The sequence below is a fragment of the Temnothorax nylanderi genome, unplaced genomic scaffold, assembly GCF_030848795.1.
Source record: "Temnothorax nylanderi isolate EJ_2023f unplaced genomic scaffold, tnyl_v1.0 TNYL_tig0020_pilon, whole genome shotgun sequence".
NCBI classification, from domain to species: domain Eukaryota; kingdom Metazoa; phylum Arthropoda; class Insecta; order Hymenoptera; family Formicidae; genus Temnothorax; species Temnothorax nylanderi.
The window spans coordinates 412,944-435,003 of NW_027249082.1; the positions used below are offsets into that span (position 1 = coordinate 412,944).

At 42.3% G+C, this 22,060-nt stretch overlaps 1 protein-coding gene and 1 long non-coding RNA gene across 3 annotated transcripts; one reads left to right on the plus strand and one right to left on the minus strand.

The window, feature by feature from the left end:
• Positions 1-895: 895 nt before the first annotated feature.
• Positions 896-20,804, minus strand: LOC139769105 (uncharacterized). 2 transcript variants are annotated; one of them, XR_011717483.1, is made up of 9 exons: positions 19,960-20,804; positions 18,694-18,906; positions 18,186-18,435; positions 12,277-12,494; positions 8,762-8,925; positions 6,030-6,121; positions 5,094-5,286; positions 4,062-4,417; positions 896-2,662 (listed from the first exon to the last, which is right to left on the minus strand). XR_011717483.1 is itself a non-coding variant. In XM_071699881.1 (8 exons), exons 1-8 carry the CDS (start codon positions 20,178-20,180, stop codon positions 4,182-4,184), a joined length of 1,587 nt encoding a protein of 528 aa, XP_071555982.1. In that variant the 5' UTR covers positions 20,181-20,804; the 3' UTR covers positions 896-4,181. The 2 variants fall into 2 exon arrangements, 1 of the variants encoding a protein (XP_071555982.1); XM_071699881.1 differs by having other exon boundaries at positions 896-4,417.
• LOC139769062 (uncharacterized) lies at positions 15,735-17,486 on the plus strand. The gene is made up of 3 exons (XR_011717481.1): positions 15,735-15,862; positions 16,088-16,297; positions 17,041-17,486. It is a non-coding gene; the product is annotated as an uncharacterized lncRNA (long non-coding RNA).
• Positions 20,805-22,060: the final 1,256 nt, after the last annotated feature.

Here is a 22,060-nt window from a genome sequence, read left to right on the forward strand (position 1 = left end):
CGATAAAAATAAGGGATACATCTTGCAAGAAGAAATCGGAGCCGTGCTGGAACGGCATGGAAGAGCTGAAATATCTAATATGTGCTATTGACAATTGGTACGTGCAATTTAATTTAGGAAATCCCAATAATTCTCAACGTTCAAAATTATCGCGTGTTTCGTAATACGCGATAGAAGAGAAACGCTTGATCGTTAGTTTCCGGCGATTAGCCATTCTAGTTTCAAAGTGTTGTAATATTTACAGCAAATGTGCAAGCGTTTCATCATCGCCGTCGCACAGTATAATTTTGCCCCCGAGAATTGAAGAAATTCCTTGCGAGATTCCACCCCGAAGGCCTCTTTGCGTTCCGCCACCTCGATGTTGTCCAATAACACCTGGACCTTGTTGCCCCCGGCTTTTGCTACCCCCTATACTTCCGACAACATTACCGCAGCCACCCTCGCCACCGAATCCATACTGCAATCCTTGCCGCCCTTACAGTCCACTACCGTGTTATTCGAGCGAATAAAAGGACAAAGAATTTAAAAAAAGGAAAAAAAAACGTACGAAATTAACACATTGATTGCCACGTCTTTTACGTTTAAATGACATTCAATTTCATGAAATATTCTCAGAGAGCCAAACACGTTTTCCTTTCATAATTTTTCTTTCTTTTTGCCATAAAACATAATTTCAGATTGAAATATTAATAGAGTTCGTGGCGTTTTTTTGGAAAAAAAGTAAACTATAGAAAAAAAACATGTTTGTTGAAACAATGTTTAACTTCCTGGAAATTATATGTCATTCATGAACGACGTAGCAATCAATGTGTTAATACATGTATTTATTTTAGTTTATGCGTTATATCATTTTGAGGTAAACGACAATAAGTGAGATCAAAGAGAAAACTTACCCTTTTTTTGGCAGAAATAAAGGAAAGAAATTTATTACAAATCCATATATAAAACATTCATATTTTACTCGGATTTCAACGGAAAATCCGTACATACGACAGAATCTAATCAAAATATTGGATATCTTTCTTCCTTTTTTCTCCTTTCGGGAAAACGAGGTCAATGCAACCACAACGGCAGTCCATTTCGACATCATAAAATAATACCGATGGCCGCGTCTCTCGCAGGGTTGCATGATATGTTCCAAATAAAAGCGTCACCGCCGTTCATATGCAATATCGATGATGACTAGACACCAGTGTGATATAGATAGGATCATTCGTACTTCACACGCATGAGTTCTATCATGCCCTAAATCGTTAACTATTGACACTCTCCGCGAAGCTACTTTGCATACAAGATTTGCTTGGTCGATTGTATTTGTTGATCCCAGCCCGGCGACGAGAATATTCGTGCATTGCCTGAGGATTCCAATATTGACGAGCGTATCCTTATACTGATTATGGCCGGTATTCATAGTCATTCAGATGCTGTACGACTCGTTTCATTGGCTACGGAGTATCTAAAGATAAACTTAAAACGATCTTAAATATAAGATCTGACTATGAATATCGGCCTGTGTTTTATCGAATACGCTCTCCTTTAAGTTCAGACAATTATTCGCGGTCGAAGGATTCATGCATCGCAAATTTCGGCGAAGCAGTTTCTTTTTAAGAGATTCGCTGCTATATACGAATCTCCGTGTATCTCGATTTGATCAAGTTAGTTTAATGTAATATATTTATTCGCTGCGGATCCGTATCCTTGATCTATCATGAGAGACAATTAAAATGTCTGTACAAATTGGTGTTTTTCATAATTAATGTCCGACGCACAAGGTAGCAAAGCGATTAGCTTTCCTGTTACCAACTGGTATATTATTACGTAGTTATTACTGTTATCATTACTACTAGCATGCTGCTTTATAAACATTAATAATCTACGTTATTAGCTATAGTTTTGGCTTATCTATAATTCGGAGAAGTAACGAACTTACGATAATCTTTCAAATAGACCGTTTTAGCATGCGTACACAGCATAAATACGACGCGAAACATTGGGAGATCTTTGCAGAATTTTCTTTTCAGAATTTTCTTCCCGAAACGCCAAAACGAATTTTGCGCCTCAAAGCCGCATTATCGCAAATTACATTCGTCCGTTCGCGTGAGTTTATGACAGCTCGGCCCGTATCAGACGCGGAATATTCGCATCTCGTAAATGTAATTTTTATCACACGCCCCGTTTCGTTATCGATGATTTTATTTCCGATATTATATCGCGCTGCGCTCTTACCCTATTTTCAGCGTCACGTTATCCTCATCATGATAAATCACAACATCGCGATGACGTGTCACAGGGGAAAAAACTCGCTCGGAAATACGGAATATATAATAATAATATATATAGTCATTCTTTGCGCACGCGGATATAAAAGTGCGAAGCAACAGCGAAGCTCTCATAAAATTATTACTTACGCGCTTAAAACACACGCACACATACACGTGTTTCGCTTTAATGAGCTTATCAGACTCAGTGAGAAAATGCATTATGAAACCAAAGGAAACAAAAAATACGATATTTCGACGTTAAAAATGTATTTATTTATACAATCTTATATCTAAAAGACTATAAATTAAGAACAAAGTTTTCAATTTCTATCTTCTACATAAAATATTTACCGCCGCGAAACTTTGCATCTCGGACTGTGCGTAATTTCCAGAAGCTTGATCTGAAACACAAAACCCAAATATCTTTTTTAGATATGTACTATCTAACGAGATGGTGAAGGCAGATTTTAACGTTTTGACTTTTCAATGAAATTATAACATTTCTCCAATTTTTTTTAAATTAATTATTTTCAAACAGTTATAATATTTGTGCAAAGCCAAAATTAAGCCTTCCCTTCACTAGGTTTTATAAAATATCATATCTAAAAAAATATTTGGATTTTGTGTTTCAGATCAACCCTTCTAATATTATGTTACATACAGTCCAAAATACAGATTCGTGACAATAAACATTTTATGCGGAAGATACAAAGAAATCAAAGATTTGTTCTTATTTTTTAATAGTTTTCTAGGTATAAAATTATATAAAATAAATACATTTTTGACGTCAAAATATGTTTTTTATTCCATCCTTCAAAAAAAGAAAAAAATTCGTCCAAAATTACATTTCTTCACCGAACAGTCAGCCTGAATAAGCCCCTTAATCTTTTCACGGTTGACTTTTTTTGAAAAGAGGAACTGATTTAATTATTTTTTAAGGTTTCACTGATGTCGCTGAATATAAAAATGGGATTACACATGAAAATTTAAAATAGCGGATCTGATATGGCAAATGTACAAAAATAAACATTTTTTTTAAATAAATTTTAAGATAACTACATAGCAAAGTCCAAAAATTTCCAGCCTAATTTTTATCCGCAAGTATCAAACGACATCATGATTATGTTTCCGTATCATTGAGATACAAAAGACTCGAGAGTTCATTTATATCTTATATATAAATGTCATCAGAAATTTATATTATTAAAAAATCTTATTTGAGCGAAGATAACACTGCACACTTGTTAAACCTTTATTAAAACCTTTCATAGGTAATTGAGAAAACCTCTCGATCTTACTACGAAAATAATTTTTATATATTTTATAATAGCATATTTGCCACAATAACTTTTATTAAAAAATTTAAATTCCTTTTAAAATGAGTCATTTAGCAATGCCTCAATATTTACCGGAGAGAGGATTTTTTTAACGCTGAGACATGTATTCCACTGGACGTGAAAGGGTTAATTCCTCCTGATTTGAATTATTTACGTATGAGAGCGGCAACAAACTTGCACTGCGCTTCGACAAAAAAGCTTCGTTTTCGAGTTGAAAAGGACGTGATTTATTTATTTCCTTACGCGCGAATACAAAAGCCCCTGAGGTCTAGTTCCCTTCGCGCGCTACTCGCCATCGATACGTATTACGGGCGTGAATTTCTTTGTATCCCAGTTATTTGCGCCTGGCACTCCGAGAATCTGCTCGATATTCTTCGCGGTTGTGCGCCTCGCGTTACCGATTGGTCGCGTGGCCTCCTAAAATCAGATATACGTTTTCTCGCCTACGTCGCACAATGCTCACCTATTCGCGAAGATAGCGCACGTATTCGCGGACCGAGGAGCGACACGCTCGGGCGATCGATATCTGATGAAATCACTTTTCTTTCTCGCGCCGTACACGGGACGCTGCGCGAGGAGAACGTTAGAGAACGAAGAGGTTCTCGCAGCTCTTGGTTTTCCTCTTGAAGCCGAGCAGGTGCTTCAGAATCCGCCTGGGCTGCTTGCTGCGACGGCGCCTGGTCACCTGGTCCCGGTTGCGCTGCGGATTCAGCTTGATCTGTGCCAGAATGCCGACCAGAAGCTCGTCCACGTGATGGGCCAGACCCGACGACGTCTCGATGAACTTGCAACCGCAGCTGTTTGCCAAACGGCGGCCAACTGTCGGCAGGACGGTAAACTCGAATGTCACATAAGCAGTTGAAACTTAAAACTCGCTTTTATAGACGATTCCAAATTCTAGAATGGAATTCCACTTTATGATTTTATGTGGGAGGATGTGCTGGATGCTTTGACATATGTGAGTGCACTTTAAAATAAATTTCATGTAGGTATACGTGCGCATTTTGATTCCTCAAACGTATTAAGTCCACTTCAGACGACCTGCAATTCGTATCAATATATTGTCGATAAAATTCTGTTTACAATTTTATATCCCGCGTAGTATGGTCAACGTTTGGAGAATCATAATACATATAAAATATACATTAAAATACACGTATACGTAAAAATACACGGTATATATTATAAATTTATATAAATAAAATTCTATTCTAAAAGTCAAACGTAAACATTATAAATTGTATAAAGCTTTCAAATTTTTCCCGTAAAATTGCATTTTATTTTATAACTTCAGTTCATAGATTTGTTAAACGTTATTTTTATAAGGAAGTTACACTAGAATTATGTAAATTTGGATGTGTAACACAGGATTTTTCATTGAACTGAATTTGAGAAACTCTCGATTTATATTTTTCTCTCAACGATTTCGTTAAAACGATTCGCGGATTGTGACTATATACATGGGAGAATTTATACGAAATTCATCAGTACTCACCCACTGACGGAACTTCCCGCTTCCTCTCGAGGTCCACTTTATTACCAACCAGGATGACACCGTGAGTCGTCATATAATCGCTCTTCCACAAATAGAGCAGCGTCTCCTCGGCCACCTTTAAGCTTCTTCTGTCCACCACCGAGTACACCACCACGTACACGTCCGGATTGTAAGTTGAACAAAAAGTCTCGACCTCGAAAAGGTGAAGATGGGGAAGAAAATGGGAAAATTCACGAAAAATGTCGATTAACGGATGGTCGATTCATTTTCCAGCCGACCAATAAATTTTATCGAAAAACACTCATCGTTCATATAACGAAACGCGATATTGCGGTAAATAGAAACACAAGAGAGAATACTGGCGACGTGTAAAAGAAGCGTTATTTAATTTCCAATAGCTCGCGTATCTATAATGTTTTATTTCGTAACAACTCTTAAACGATCCTACAGTTCACACTGCAAAACGTGTCCTTGTTTTTTTTATCTATACGTATAATTAGCGCTTTATCACATTAAGCACCTACGTAACAGCCCTCTTCCGATTCATCTCGATAAATCCGAGGAAATAATTCGCTTAATTCCCCTTCCACGTTGTTCACCCCTTCGAGTTAGTTCGTTTTATTTACCCGATAAAAGAACACCTATGTTTCTCAATTCTTTCTCTCATCTACGCGCATCATCGTGTTATATTTGGGGTGTATCCCGGAGGTTTACGCCGACATCTAATCGGCAATAATAGAGAGAACTCGATAAAGATGACGTCGTGCTATAACTCTATTTACGAGAGCGGCAAATAAGTTCCTTCCGGTATCCGACAGTTACTCAATTTAACGCAATTCGTCGGGTAATTGACCTTTCGATGCATCACCTCGGCGCTCCGATATATCACTCCGCTATTTTTCACCGCAACCGAAAAAAACATCGCATTTTACTCACTGACATCTCCGAGGCGGGGTGATCAATGATTTCTAATTCCGTCTCCTGCCCGTCGAGCATCACCGATACGTTCTTCTGCCCGTACTCCTCGTCTGAAAAACGCAGCAAATCGGCATTTGCAATACCGCGTCCGACCATCAATCAGACTCGCACGTCATCGGTATTATTTTCTTATATGTATATGCAAACGCGCGTAATTAAAAGCAAAAACTAATGATTAATGTCCCGCTCCAAAGGCAGCGGTTGGATCGAAAGATAGCACACGTTCCCACCGCGCAGCATACTCCACGCTCTTTATTCTCTCTCATGCCGCCAGAAGCGAGGATCAGGTCCTTCATTAAAAGTATACGCGCAGATGTGTTTATCCGAAGGGACAAATTTAATTACACTCCAACAACGGCGAGAAATTTTAATAGAACTACCGATGACCGTTCTTTTCCGAAGGGCCATTATGATCTAGGTTGAACTCGTCAAAGCGGGAAGAGAGGAATATATTGTCTCTTTCGTGTACAGAAATATCGATAATGCTCTCTTTCTCCCTCCCTCCCTCCCCCCCCTCTCTCTCTCTCTCTCTCTCTCTCTCTCTCTCTCTCTCTCTCTCTCTCTCTCTCTCTCTCTCTCTTGACAAGTACTTGGTGCAAAATCGATACAACAGGGTCTGCTTTGAGAGCTCACGCGGAGGTACTCACGATGAGGACCGGTACTCGCGGCGAATTCGTGCAATGATTTCAATAAAATCGACCACGAGAGAGTGACCTCGACGGCGGAAACCAGCGGAAAATATCATACATACATACATGCATTACCCGGGGAAAGGATAAAAGAGAAAGAAGAGAAGACGGAGAAGAGAGCGACCAAGGGATCTTTCTTTTCGGGTCAATAGCGTACCGCATGTTGTCTTATCGTCGTTTCCGCTCAAGTATTTGCTGTACCAGATGGACAGGAGCTCGAACGATATCCGCCGTATCCGGTACCGATGTTGGTTATCGGAAGGTTTCGATTGATGCAAAATACTCTTGTGTGTGTGCTAGGCGAAGCATAAAGAGAATTCCGTATTCCCTTCGAGCGACTGAGATAAGAGCGGCTTATCACCGTGATGGAGCACATCGCAAGACGAGCGAGTCTTAATTGCGGATAGTTAACGATATAGCTATACATTGGTATATTGATACTTATTGAAAGGGCGAGCGACTCCGAGCGAGCGCCGTCGAGTTCGCAGGGTGGGACAAAAGCGCAGCGTCAATGCGCGTCACGGACAATTCATTACAAGCGAAAATTGCTTCCGTTAACAGGTTACAAACGGCTCGTGCGAATTAATTGGCCCGGTTGGACTGCTAAATTACAGGTTATTATTATATTGTTGTTTGTGTGTGTATGTATGTACGCGTAATGAGAGAGCCGCTTCCACGGGACATTTGCCGACGCGATTGGATTTTGTGCTTTCGCACGCGCTGGATCGCGCGACATCGATCGCATTGATTTTGACTGATCACCCTGCGAAAAGCAATTTCGCAAAAGAGTAAGTACCTTACCATTCGTCGCACGGAAGCATAAGAAAATGTAAGAGAGTTCGAGACGCGGGAACGTATAAAAGACTAATGAGACGAAGAAGATACGACTTGCATACGAAAGTAACTCCTCTCCGACACCATTCGCGAAAAATAATTAACGCTGTGCGCGTTTACGGCGCAAAGCAAATATTTTGCTATAAATTACATGGAAAACGTGTCCCTCTTTACGACATTTTCTTGCAAATCTGCGATATAACGATATTCATTAAAATTGACAATTAATTGTATGTACAGTTTTACTAATTATAAAGCTATTTATGTGTTTTAAACCGCGCTATGTAGGAGCATGTATAAGAACAATATTTCATGTAATTAAAATAAATTAAAACAATGCTGTAATTAATCAATTTTTTGTTACATCTAGAAATATTTAAATTACAACTTGCACTACACAAAAACATATAATAAATAGTAAAAGATATATAAAAGCAACCCAGATTATAAAATTTCTTTCTCGCATTAGCAGATTTTGAACGTTTTAAATTGTACGTTAAAGTATTCAAGTAATTACGACAATCCATTTGTAAAATAGAAAACGTACCTAATCTTTCTGAACAAAAGTACCGTAATTTCCCAGGATAATACAAAAACTTCATTGTAACTTCTGTTACAATACTTTGTGCGGAATAATTTATCGGAGGCATAATCGAACAGTTAATTGATGCAATCAAAGCGCTTTAAGGGAAATGCGCGTTTCGCGTGAATATATATTGTACCGTTAACGTTTTACCCAGCAGATTAATTAATTCCGTTAAATGAGAGTACGTAATATCGCGAACAATCCGGCGTAACTCGCAACAAGTGCTACATAATTAAATGCGAAATAGCCGTCGCGAGACGATCATTTGCTGTAAGCAAAGTTTCAGAGGCGACGTCCATCCGGCAGCGAACGCTTCTTCGAGGATGCTCCTTTCAACGGCAAAAACGGAAACGACGTTAATTTCCTGCCACTGTGGAAACGGCTTGTCTGTCCCTTCGCGAAGGGAACGTTAATCACCATTTCTCGATTACGATAGATATATCCATCTGATTTTAATCGCGTGAGTTAGTCTCCAGAGAACGTGGCGCTTCACGTGGAGTGGTCCGGCGACGTCACGGTGCCGAATTAGATCGAAATTAAACGGAAGGAAAACAAGCGTAAAAGCAGAGCCATGTGCTTACCGAGAGAGGCGTCGTAAGCGCAAATGTAGTCGCTCGTGGTGAATTGTGCAGTTAGGGCGGTTTTCCCGACTTCCGACGCGCCCAGCATGCCCACTTTGTACGTCGCCACCCGCTCGTTGCCGGCTTCTTCTTCCGCCTCCATGCCGGAGAGCTGCGAGGCCGAGCTGAGAAGGAGAAAAAGGAGAAGCGTAAACCGACGAATGAAATATTACGTGACATTCGAACGAATTACGCGAGACTTCGCTTCTGGAAATTCTATTAGTGCTTCATCCGGATCATTCGCAATTACGACCACGGTACTCGTCCACCATTATGACAGATACGTGCGATTAAAACGGTTCTCTTTCGTTAAAGCAACAATGCCTACAATTTTCATCTAATAAACGGTTTATTCGGGACAGATATGTTAAATCCGACGCGCGAACTTTATCAACCTTGTCGCGGTTATTACACGCGACGTCAACAAGCAGTTTTAATTTTCACGATCCCGCGGAGATGTTGTGCATAATGATAATTCACACTTTGTGGAAAAAATGCTAGAACGATTACATGTTCTCTTTATCAAAATTAAGATAAGCTCCTCCACAAATATCAATTTTGCTTCATAATTAAAAATCCAAGAATAATTTTTCGTCGTCGTTATCATCGTTATTGGAATGTCTATTTTATTGCGCTTTCTTTTTTATTTATATACTATATTCTATAATATATTTGAATATAATTATGTTGTGTTCTTTTGTATTTTTATATAATTATGTTATACAATAATATAATATTCTATATTATGACGATGCCGCTACTTTTATTTACATAAGGATCTTTTAACCTTTGATAAAAAAAGTTTTCCCTTTTCTCTGTTCTCATCTGAACTGCACATTATTTCTCGAGAAAATAACGGATCAAAACGAAAACTGTATCCTGCGGGGGATCTGTGTTTAACGTAAAATAAAATCATACGAAGGAATAGCATTCAACATATTTTTCTTCATTTTCTGTTTAAAATTAAACAAATATATGTGTTTGCTGTGAAAACAGGAAACGGGAATAGAATGAACGTAAAAGGGACGGGCTTGTAAATTGTGAATCTATAATTCTTAGTGGCAAGACAAGCTGGGAGCTGCGAGACGCGAACGCGCAGTAATGCGATGTATTCAGATATAATAACATTACAAAATCTCTCTCTCTCTCTCTCTCTCTCTCTCTCTCTCTATCCTGTCAGGTCTGCTTTTCTGTGGAAACCATTTAGAGGAAAACTTAATTTAAATTATTCGTCGTGTGTTCTCGATACATGCGTGTTGCACCACATTCCCAGCCGCCACAACCCTTTTCACCCCCTCGCTGGGTAAGCACTTACCGGGATTACTTGTCACCGTCGTACACTTTCGTCAGTCTGGGACGATTTCTCAGAGGATTTAACGGTGTTGAAAATCGTGTCGGCAAATCCCGGCGAAAAAGCCGGGAAAACGGAGAGAGAAAGAGAGAGAGAGAGGGAGAGAGAGAAGCTCTCTAAATTTTAAATCGGCGTAAAGACGGATGTAGAATGCCGTTAATCTCTTTTTACGGTACAGAGGGTCGGATACGGCTCTCTTTACGACTGGCTCTCCACCCACCCAGGATGCAATCTATGCGCCGTGTAATTATCCGGGGGCAATTAAGGCGCCTTTAAGCGCTCGTGCAGTCGCGATTACTCGGAGTTTCGCGTGGCGCTCGTACGGCAAGTACTCGAGTATCTTCCTGGTAACCGCGGGCGAGATGGAAACCGGGGCGGAAGACGACGCATCGAATATGATTTGGTCGCGAGTACGCTCAGGCAAGCGTAAACAACCGTCCGGGAAGATCAGCGCGAACTTCCGGGATGATTATCCCGAATAGAAACTACCGGCGATAAATTCGGCGGTAAATATCAATCTCCCGTTAAAGGAAAATCGCTTCCGCAGATAGTTCCTGATTTACACAATCCCCGTTCCGCGTTATTTATTTAGTAGGTCCAAATTCTCTCTCGTGAGAACGAGTAACAAGCACTATACATACATAACAATTTCATGCAAATTAATTAATTAATATAACAATTATATTAATTAGCATATTTTGTTTGTTATGTATACACGTAATTATTTCATTAATTAATAGAGATGTAAGAAACCTTATCAAACATAAGTTATTTTATTCTAAAGGACCTACAAATGTAATGACCATATAAAATATCTGTGTTAAGACAAATATGTCATTTGAGTTAAGAAATTATAAAAGAGACTTTTAAATTATCTTATAATAAAGTCATATAGGATTCAAGTTTACACCACTATGTAGATATTATAAAGAAACTGTTCTTCGAAGGAAGTCTTTTGTACCTCCACTGTTAACACTTGAAGCGAACGCAGTATTATTACATATAATTATAATAATTAAACAATTATTATATATTATACTTAGTTATTAAATAATTATCGTACACGATACACATTCACCCCTTTTATTGAAATAAAGACCTTTTAGTTTGTCATGAAAAATCTCTGTTTCTTGATTTTGCTTCCCGATGGATACAAATAAGTCGACAGCCGTATCATGGATCCATCTCACGAGGAACCTGGACCTTTTGCGTAAAGTAAAGTCATGCGAGGGAAAACATTTGATGTATTTTTCTTTGTTTTCTAAAGCGTCAACGCCGGCTTGCGACGAAGCCCTCGAAGAAGAAAATAAACAGCCCGAGGATATAGAGATGAAAATGTGGAGGAGGCATCACGTCTGCACGTGTACTACGTGAAAGATTATTTTCCCTCGGTGTCTCTCTCTCTCTCTCTCTCTCTCTCTCTCTCTCTCTCTCTCTCTCTCTCTCTCTCTCTCTCTCTCTCTCTCTCTCTCTCTCTCTCTCTCTCTCTCTCTCTCTCTCTCTCTCTCTCTCTCTCTCTCTCTCTCTCTCTCTCTCTCTCTTCCTCTCTCCTCTCATTCTCTCTATCTTCGCGCGGTCACAAGCATTATACTTTTACGCTTTATACTTTTTACTTTTATATACTTATTATACTTTTATATTTATAGTGTATAGGTAACCATAGAGACGAAAGCGTCCAATTATAATGTTCAGACTTCAACCGTTGAGCTTTAGCCGCGGTACCTTTTATAACTCACGTTATTATTATTCGCGAACGATAGCACGAAATTATAATTATCTTCGTTTAATCTGGCGGCCCTCCTCTCTTAATAGCCGCGAATTTGCAAGCGCGCCCAGAATGCAATCATTATGCACGATGCGGTATGACTCCGGTCCGGTACACATCGCGTATTGTTATTTCACAATAACACACAACCGCGAAACGAAACGAGTTGTTCGTTTATCCCATGTTCCGGAGTTATACACATACGCAATTATCTGCCGGATACTGCGGGATATTTTCGAAATATGCAACGCCAGAGGAAATCTCGAGTCCCAAATCGGAATCTGGCCGCGCGTTCCGACGAGCGGACGGACGTTATGGGAGAGATTTATCGCGCACTTTCGGCGCTCTGTTTATCCTCACCTGAGTAATCTACCTTCCCGGGTGCTGCTGCAGCTGGTGGAGGAGGTGACGCTGTTGATGCTCTTGCTGCGGCGTGTCTTCAACGAGTCGCCCAAGTTATACACCCCGTTCGCCGTTATGGAGAAAGACCGGAGCCTGTAATATTCAACCCCGTCCTCGGTCTCGCCCTCCTCGCCCCCCGCTGTGCCACCCGCGCGTCTCGTATCGGCCAGCATCGGCTGCAACAAATGACAATTCGATTTGTCAGATCCCAGTTTACGCGAGTCTTATTATAGCTGACATCGACAACCTCGGGGGAAGCAAATCTAATCTGACAGACTGGGGAAAAATCGTTGGAAGTTAAAAATTCACTTTCCGATTTTAGATTTTTTTCTTCAGTAAAGTGTTTTGAACACTATACTTTCCGACGTGTGAACGAGAGACAATTTCTAATCACACAGTGAGAGTGAGTAATCCCATCATCCGCAAACGTCATTATCAATTGACAGAAATGCATTGCGCGTGATATCTCGATGCGATTTGCCGACGCGTTCATTGATCGAATTATGAGCTACATGACGTAAATCGATGTATAAAGTTCTGTAAATTTCAGCGAGCGGAGTGTGCCGACATGTGCATATATGCTCGTTTGCCTTCCCTCGCAATTGCGAAACGGGGCGGAAAGGCGGCAGAAATACGCGACGCGTTCTCGAGCGCTGTATTAGGGTCGCGGTGAATCCTAACGCGTTCGTTAATCGATGCAAAACACATTCGGTGACATAATCGTCGCGTATTACCATTATTCAACTCGTCTACTTGTGTGAACGCAGAAATTTAACTGCGATTCGAGGACGTCGATAGTTTGAATTCTGCCCCACATTCTCTTCCCCGATCAAGTTCATTCCGTTTCTTTGACGGGTTGCAATGTGAAGCTTAAGGAAACGAATATCGACCACGCCCGTCCTACAGAAATCACGATATCAATCTTCTCGAATCCCCGTATTTCTCGCGACGAGAAGTTAACATCGACCATGCTTTCGTTATGTCGAAGAACCCTTGCGTACGTTCGAATTACATCGCAGCCCCAATTTGCTGAGTCCCAAATCGCTTAACAAAACGAGAAGGCACGTTCTGACGAAGATAAAACGTGAGCGCTAAATTGGTTGGAATTAATTATTTCGATCTAAATAGAAATTGAATTAAAATTATCGAGAGTGTATACAATATTATATAATATTAATATAATAATGAAATGTCCGAAATTAAATAAATTTATGGAAGGCAGGCTAAAAGCAGAATAATTATATACATACATGTGTATAAATTCGAAACACAATTTGGTTTTCAGAATACTTGGATAATTTTAAAGAAATTGGTTAAGTTGTGTTGAGAAAACTTTTTTAAACGTTTTCTACCATTGTAGCACGACCACAATTTATTCCACAACACACTAAATTCGTGATGGAAGCACCGAGTTTCGCAGATCTTGGGAAAAATGCAAGGGATGTTTTTAAAACGGGCTATCACCATGGCAAGGGCCTTTTCAAGTTTAATGTCAAGACCAAATCTACCAAAAGATTCCAGATGACGAGTGACGCAACGTTGAATTTCGAGGCATCAAAGGTTATTGAAAATCATTATGCTCTCATTTCGATATTTGCAAATTCTTAGAACAATAAATTTTGCCTATTTTGTTTGCATTACCGTTAATAGTATCGCGCAATATTTACTAATTATTTTGTTGATTATAATTCGTGGGAAAAGCAAACAAGTGGTGCGGTTGTCCCGCAGTTTATCTTGCGAAAAATTTTGCGTGAAACCGTAGCTGAATCAACTATTTCAAGCGGCAATATTTGCATTTAATTACCCATCGGAATATGCAAGCGATATATGCGTGTCACTGAATTCGAACTCGCGGCAACTATCGCTTTGAAAGCGGAAAAAACTGTGGGTTTCCATGTTTCGTGAGGATTACGCTTATATAGCAATATTTTAATACATATGAAATGTTTATTAGTTTATAAGCATTAATAAATTCGATAAACATTATTTATCTCATTCTCTCTTAAATCACATTATATAATCGATTTATATGACAATGTATTTAAATAATAATGTGTGAAATATTGTATTGGAATTATATTAACCGAACATTCAAATAATCTTGGGAAACAATTATTGTCAGAAGTATTGCGTCTTGAAGCCAGGCAAAAAAGATTGGACGATTTACTCACGATGAATTAATGACAGTTAAACGGTTTAATGGAGACGAAGTACAAGGCAAATGCTGGAGCTCTGCTGTTAAAATGGACGACCGAGGGCGCGCTTTTTCTGGGATACGAGTTTAACGGGCTGCTAATGAAGGGCGTTGATTTGCTCTCCGAGTGCTCGTACAATCCGGAAACGGCCGCGAAAGGCGTGAAGGTCGGCTCGAAGTTCGCCAACGAGAGGATCAACGCAAGCTGCGAGATCTGTTAGTCACGCCAATTTCCTTAGATCTAATTAACTTTACGCGTCGATAACGGGATAACCGCGTTTCTTTCACGTTTGAAAGCGTGACCGCGTTCTCTCGAGTGTTAATCGCCTCGTCGATAATATGCGCGGACTTGCCGGGCTTCCCAGTGAAGCACGAGCGGCGCACAAATTTCTCGGGACAAATTCATCTCTCTATTTATAAAGTTTTTGCAAGGTAACGGCTTTGGCCAGGTCGCCTGCTTGAGTGATGGATAAAGGGCTTCATATGTTGTGTTTGTATATTCCCGTCTAAGGGATGAAGAAGACTAATTATATATACCGTCCAAACCTTTTACCTCGTCGAGAAGAAGCGGCAAATAAAACTGGGTCATTAAAAAGAATCCTTTTTACATGTATACCATTGAAGTACTACGAAAAATATACTTATTAATAATGCTAAATTAAAACAAAGTAGCACAGATTCTATATCTTTGTACAAAATCGGACTACTTTCTGATATTATAAGATACGAGAAGCATTTCCGTAATTAAATACTCCGTTCGCGGAATAGTTAATATTGAGTATAAAAAAATTCCGGATCGTCGAGTTTCCTAGTAAACTCTCCTCTCTTCCGCCATCCCTCTCCCCCGTGCCTAATTAATTATTCCAGCAGAGAAAGCGCGGCAAATGATATTTCCGATGCTCTGTTATATGAGACGAACATGGAAACATCAAATTTAACATAAAATCAAACGCTCGCTGAAACGATCGGGGACGAGTATCCGTTCTCTCGAGTAATTCGCTTCGAAGACATTCTGCCTTCTGTCTCGCGTTTCGCGTTTGCGCGTTGCGTAACAAATGAGAACTTTAATAAATAATTCCTTCGCTCCGGTGCAAACTCCTTTTCGATATCACGCAAAGTTTGCAGGAACAACAGCGGAACCGCGTGTCTCGAATGTTTACTAACAAGTCGCGGCAATTTCCGCGAGCAGCACAAGTTTCCGCGATGGCAATTGATACGGGCACTTCTCTTGTGGATAGCCGCGCTGTCGTGCGGTTTATCGTGCTGTCGCGTTCTATCGATATACGTAAACGTCGGGAGGAGAATTTTTTGCGAAATAAAACCGAAATAGAAGCGCGAGCGCAGAGGCAGGTGAATTGGGAATTCAGGGATTCCAACAGCGACGGAGTTTAGCGACAGAGTTTATTCGATTAAATTCCGACAAACGAGAGAATTAAATTTTCTTTTTTTTTTCCGATGGACAAATGTGATGATCGAAACACCATATACCTTTTCCATATTCGGTTACACGTAACGAGTAATCCGCGCGGTGTCGCGTGTCGAATCGTCGAAATTACAGAAATTTTCCGTTTACAGCCAACGATCCGGATTCGGGCACCAGCTTGCTCGGTTCGGTGGTACTGAAATGCCGGGATTTGCTCCTGGGGTACCAGGGCGGCTACGACGCGACCTCGAACAGGGTGACGAAGAACGACGTCGGGGTCGCCTACGGTTGCGCCGACATCGACCTGCACCTCCGGTGCACCTGCATACCGTACGTGTACGGGCTCTCCGTGTTGTACAAAGGTAAACGGTGAAGGTAACGCGTTCTTTCCCTAGACAGAGCCCTCCGCGCGAAGTTAGCGCGAGGGGTGAGAAACGCCCGACGTCGCCCGACGGGAAGACTAATCATCCCCCGTGACAACGGAGTAATTTCAGTCTACTCCGTAATACTCTCCCTTTCCCCTATTGCGTCGCGAAATCGCGTCCTCGTCGTCGTCGGCTAGAGGAGCGGAACTGCTAAATTACCGCTGTCTTTCGCGCGTATTAAGTAAATGGGGGGATTGAAGGTGCCTGGCGCTCAGACGAGCGTAATGAGATCCCGTCGTTCCGTGTTCGGATAGGCGGAATACGGACGTGTAATACAAATCGTTTAGCATATATCGGCGCACGTCACGGTGGCGTTATCAATTTTCTTGACGGAATCGGGAGGGCTAAGGGTGGAGAGGGCGATAATTAGCAGCGTTAGCGTGTAGAGGGTATGTGACAGCGTCATGCAATGGTGACGTACAGCAAACCTCAAACCGTAAACCGACACCGTCGGGATTTTGCGCAAACTATACGTAACGTCGCACGTCGATGACCTCGCTTTTAAAATTGGGTTAAAATTATTCGCTTAAAACGTAACTCTTAATTGCGTTAATTAACAAGAACGTTATCAGGGCGACTGTAATCTGATTTATGTACTTTTAAATTGAGGCATAAATGTTTGAGTATCCTTCATCCTCTCGTCTCGTTCTATCAATTGCGATGTCTCGGCTGCTTTTCAGCGAGACCCGACCTGGACATCGCGGCGAACGGCATATACGGGAAGCGAGGCGACGTGCAAAAGTGGACGGTCGGCGCCGCGGCGAAGTGCAAGATCGACGAGAGGTCGACCCTGCGATTCAAGTTCAACACCGATCTCCAGTTAGCCACGAGCTTTCTGCAGAAGCTCAGCGACGGTGTCACGCTGATCCTCTCGTTCAACATCGACTGCGCGAACGTCACCAGAGGTGGTCACAGAGTCGGACTAGCGCTCAACATCGAGGCTTAAACTCGCGGAGTCCTCGCGGATTTGTGCCGTCCTTGGTATCGTCTGCTGTGGTGTACTGCGTCAATCGTCGCTGAATTCAATGACGATCGGTCGACCGAATCGGCCAAAGGATGCATTTTATACAGAAGCTGTGACTTCATGAGAATTAATAAGACTCTTAATAAAAAAAAAATTCTCTTAAAATAAGAAGATAAACTAATCTTCTTTGTAAATGAATTAAAATGATTAATTTTTTCTCTTTTGATATTTCTAGCGTTTGCAAGTGGGTGGTTCGCTCAATTTTAAGTCCCAACGGACGTAGTACATCAACAGCTTCCGGGGAAATGAAAAAAAAGAGCTAATCAACGATGCGGAAAAGCCGGCGTTTCTCTAGGCGCTTCGTCGCGCTCGCGCTCCGATTTTATATTTTTAGCTTCCGCGTTCCGCGATCACGTTACGTGGAATTTCGATGAAATTCGGAAAGAGCGACAGCCACGGGCAGCGATATTCCCAACACCATTGTGCGCTGCAGCTGCCGTACGCTATTCGGCGGAATTTACGCACTCCGTGTTCATTTCACTCGCCGATACGCGTGAATCGCCTCCGTCGTTACAAGGAAAGTCTTTCGGCAACGGCTTCGAGGTATCGCTCACAATAACCGAGGAAATTAACTCAGCCACGTGCGCCATCGATTTATGTAACGTGAGGCTCATCGTTACGCGTTTCGCTATATTTGCTTCCCTATCGAGCTCGCGAATTGTAAATTATTCTCTCCCTTTCCGTCCCTCTCTCCCTCTCCGTATTACGGCAAGAGAGAATACACGAAATATCCCAAGGTTTCTTTTCCTACCGAAAATTTAAGAGACTCGCTCGTTTCACGCTTTTTATCATATCCCTTACCCTGTGACGTGGAACAGCCGGCATGCTGCTCGTTCTGCTGCGATATTGCCTGGGGCCGGGACCTCCGCGAATCCCAGATGTCAAGCTAGCTGAACCGGAAGGACTCGTCGGACTGGGTCCGCTCGGGCTCGCGCTCGCGCTCAGATGAGATGACGATGACACGGCGCCAGGACTCAAGGCCGGCGTTCTGGTCGGACTCCTAGGCGAGGGTGACAGGTGACCCCAGGGACCGGCCTCCGCTTGCAGAAATCTGCCACGCGAAAATAGAATCGTTATCATAGGCACGTGCCGCGCGGTTGTGGAAAATCCCTCCCATAAATCCAAGACTTTCCAATCAATTTACATTCCGGCGGTTTGCTGAAAAGCTCCAGCGCCGGTGATCGGTCTCGGATTTATTTAAGGCGGTAAGGATTATTTTGGAGCGCTCGTTAGACAGATTGATCGCCGTACGGACGCCGTCAAGCGGACTATATCAGTCAACGATCAATCACTTTTACGAGGAGACGACCTGTGTAAGTCCGGCGTGGGTCTGGCAACCGCGATGCTGGAACTTCTGCGCCTCGAGGTCGGCGATTTCGGTCCGTCCACGCAGCTGTGACCCTGAGACCCGGACAGCGAGGTATGATGGAGACGGACCTCGACCTCGCTGCTCCGCCTCTGGAAGGTCCGTTTGTTCCAGGTCCGCCGATTTTTCGCGTCGACGCCCGTGCCATCCGGCTTTCTGCAAATTTCCGGTTTAGCAGGCAAATCCCTCATTTCGCGGGGGCAACTTTCGGAGCGGCATAATCCTATTTTTACGCACGCATTGCGCTATCGATTTTCCCCGTGAGTATCGCCGCTCTATTTCCGCTCCTCGTATTAAACTCAGTTTCGTGGAAGATTGATTCATTACTCGCGGCGCGGCGGCGCGGCGGAAGATAGCGTAGAATCGCCGCGCGACAGGCTCTAATCCGATTTCGAGATTCTCAAATGGCTTCAACCAATACCAAAGACTTCCCACGCGTGTTCGTCACATGCCGCGAACTCCAGTACGATATCAGCATAACAGTTCGGATTGAGACTCCCTAGATTGAGAAATGTAATTTCGAGATAAAGTTACGAAGTTCTCAATTGCGTTACCGAGTAGTATTATGGTATTATTGAATTCGTAACTCGTAAAGCGTTCAGAGAAGTAGATGGCTAAAATTTCATATGTTTCACTTGTTGAAACGTCCGAACGGTAAAAGCTGATCCGTTACCTTCAAAGCTGCAAATAATAATATTTGATGCTAAAATAAGCTATTTGCACAAATTATCCCTTGTTTCAATATTGTATCGCATCGATCATTATTTAATATTTAATCGCATTAGGCTAATCTGATCAACGCCCGTAGCGCTATTTATAGTTATTTAATCATACCCGTTTCGACGATTAGCATTTAATTAAGTCTTCTATGCTTCAGTAAAGATACTTTAATAACGTTTTCGCTGCTAATTGACAACTGATTTATAACATTTATAACCCTGTCTTTAGTAGTGTTAATTAAGTTTTTCATATTTCAGCGAATACATTTTAACATTGTTTCTGTTCCTAATTGACGGCCAATAAATATGTATATTCATATTCTCTTTCTCTTTATTATTCCTACAAAACGTTTTCTACCTCTTTTAAATCTCTTCCTCCTTCCATTTTGGAATAAAACTACTTGTTGCCTTCTTTCACGAGAATTATCCGTATATGTTCTCTTACAGTACCTAGATAAGCTTTTACTAAATAGGTATTTGCCGTACTCACCTCGGTATAAGCTTGTCCTCGAGCATGCTGGGTAGGTCGTCGCCGTCCTCGGTAAGCGCCGCGAAGAAATCTTGAAACTTGTCCGGGAAACTGCTCGGCGGGCAGACGTTCATGGGAAGAACGCGTTCGGCAACATCCGGGGAAGTTCTTCCGACGATGTCATGATGATCCGCCACCGTGGACGTTGCCATATATTCACTAGGAACTTCACAGGTCCTCATGTACCACCGGTGACTTCTCAGATTTGCCACAAACTCGTTTTCCCCTCCATTCGCGGTCACCGCACGTGACTCCTCGCGAAAACTTCGCGCCGCGCTAAACGGATCAACGGGATCCGATCGCCGGCGAGTCCCGAAAAGTGACGTGATTCAGATCAACGGCACGGCTCCCGCGCTCCGCCGAGGAGCTCGCAGGAGCCTCGTGCAGCACAGAAGAATTAACTGACGTAATTGTTCATTAATTCAGAGCGGGTTAATCTTGCGATTTAACAAGCCCGACACCGGGCGAGTCACGAGTTACGAATCAAGTGTTCCCGATGGAAATCTATCGGTCCTACATGTCGCGTGATAAAGAACGAAATGCAAAGCAGCCGCTTCCGCATGCAACACCACCCGCGCTTTCACTCTCGTTCGAGAGCTGCTCGCGATATAGCGCCGATGAGCGCGCCGGCTCCGGACGCTGTCAGGTACGCGACGCGATCTACGGATCGAAGCGCGTGCTCATCGTTCATCGTTTCCTGCCGACCGCGACGAGAGCGACTCGCGCCACGAGGACGATCGGGATGCAACGAGGGATGCCTCTCGTCTTCGCGAGCGACCGCGACTCTTTTTTTCCTCGACGAGGACCTGGCGAAAACTGAAGCTCGCATGGTTGTTGCACGTCGCTCGCTGGCTCCGGCACCTTGACGGACTTGCGCAAGCGTGGCTCACCCCAAAACTCAGCGAACGGGTGGATTCGCGGTAACGTCGTAAAAGTGATCGTCTCCCTCTCGTTCGCTCTAGCCACCGCAATTGTCATGGAGTGAAGGGGCCGCTTTGTGGCGGCCGACAATGTGGAAATGAGAAACGAGCCCGTCAGCCCGTCACGAAAGATTTTAACTTATGCGATCGTGAATTTTATTTCTTCGCGCAACGAGAGAAAGAAAGGCACGCAAACGTAATGAGAGAGATCTTTAGGGAATTTAAAATTATATATCTTGACTGCGAACGGAGAAATTGTTAGAACGATAATTTTCCAACATTATCGTTGAGAGAGCGCGATAACGAAATTGCTGGAACAGCCTTCCTCGATTAGACTCGTGCTACTTCGGGTGCGTGTTACACGAATGAGAGAGGACATGAAGAGTAATTCGATCAACCTGGTGCTCGTGGTCACGAAACGCGTGTAACGCGATAGAAAACTCAATGATAAAATTAAGGATGTATGCATTGGAGATATTCCGGAGAGAAGCAATTCTCTCGTCTAATAATAGACGATTCAGTGTAAGCAAAAGCGTAACAATTAAGAACGTAAAGATCGTGCGGAATAATAGAGAGAAGTAGGAATGGAGTTCTCGGAGCATCCTAAAAACCAATTTAAAAAGCGTGCACTTGACTCTCGCGTGTAGACTCCAGATCGTTGAATACCCTCGCACCCGGCACCGAGAAAGATTAAGTCTTCATTTAGCTTCCATTGAATGCGCCGCTCAGTTTTATACATACAGTGTTTAATGAGAAATTTCTCTAATCTGGTAATACAAGTAACAAGAAATGCCCGCTGCGTTTCCTTTGTGCAACACACAGTGTAATATGCTTTGAATTGATTAAAAGCTTATTTAGCTTGAGAAGTAGACAGAAAGAGGAAGAAGAAGAAGGGAGACGTGGACCTGGGGAAAGAGAAGAGTAATTCAAGGAGCGTCGTAACAAGGAACATTATTCCCGGTTTTAGCAAGATACTCGTTCTCGCATCTCTCTCAATTCTGAAGAGAACGAGCATTGTCCGGGCTGGTTACGTAGTCGACGTATATACGGATGTGCGTCGCGTGTAAGAGGGTGATAAACGATCCGGAATGTAAATTCACGAAATAAGAAGCGCTCTTGGGTTGACAGGAGGAACGACGACG

Coding starts and splice junctions, on each gene's coding strand:
- LOC139769105 (XM_071699881.1), bottom strand. CDS start 20,180: ATGAGGACCTGTGAAGTTCCTAGTGAATATATGGCAACGTCCACGGTG. Junction 18,436..18,693: donor CCCACGCCGGACTTACACAG/GTCGTCTCCTCG, acceptor TTCGCGTGGCAG/ATTTCTGCAAGCGGAGGCCG. Junction 5,287..6,029: donor ACCCCGCCTCGGAGATGTCA/GTGAGTAAAATG, acceptor CACCTTTTCGAG/GTCGAGACTTTTTGTTCAAC.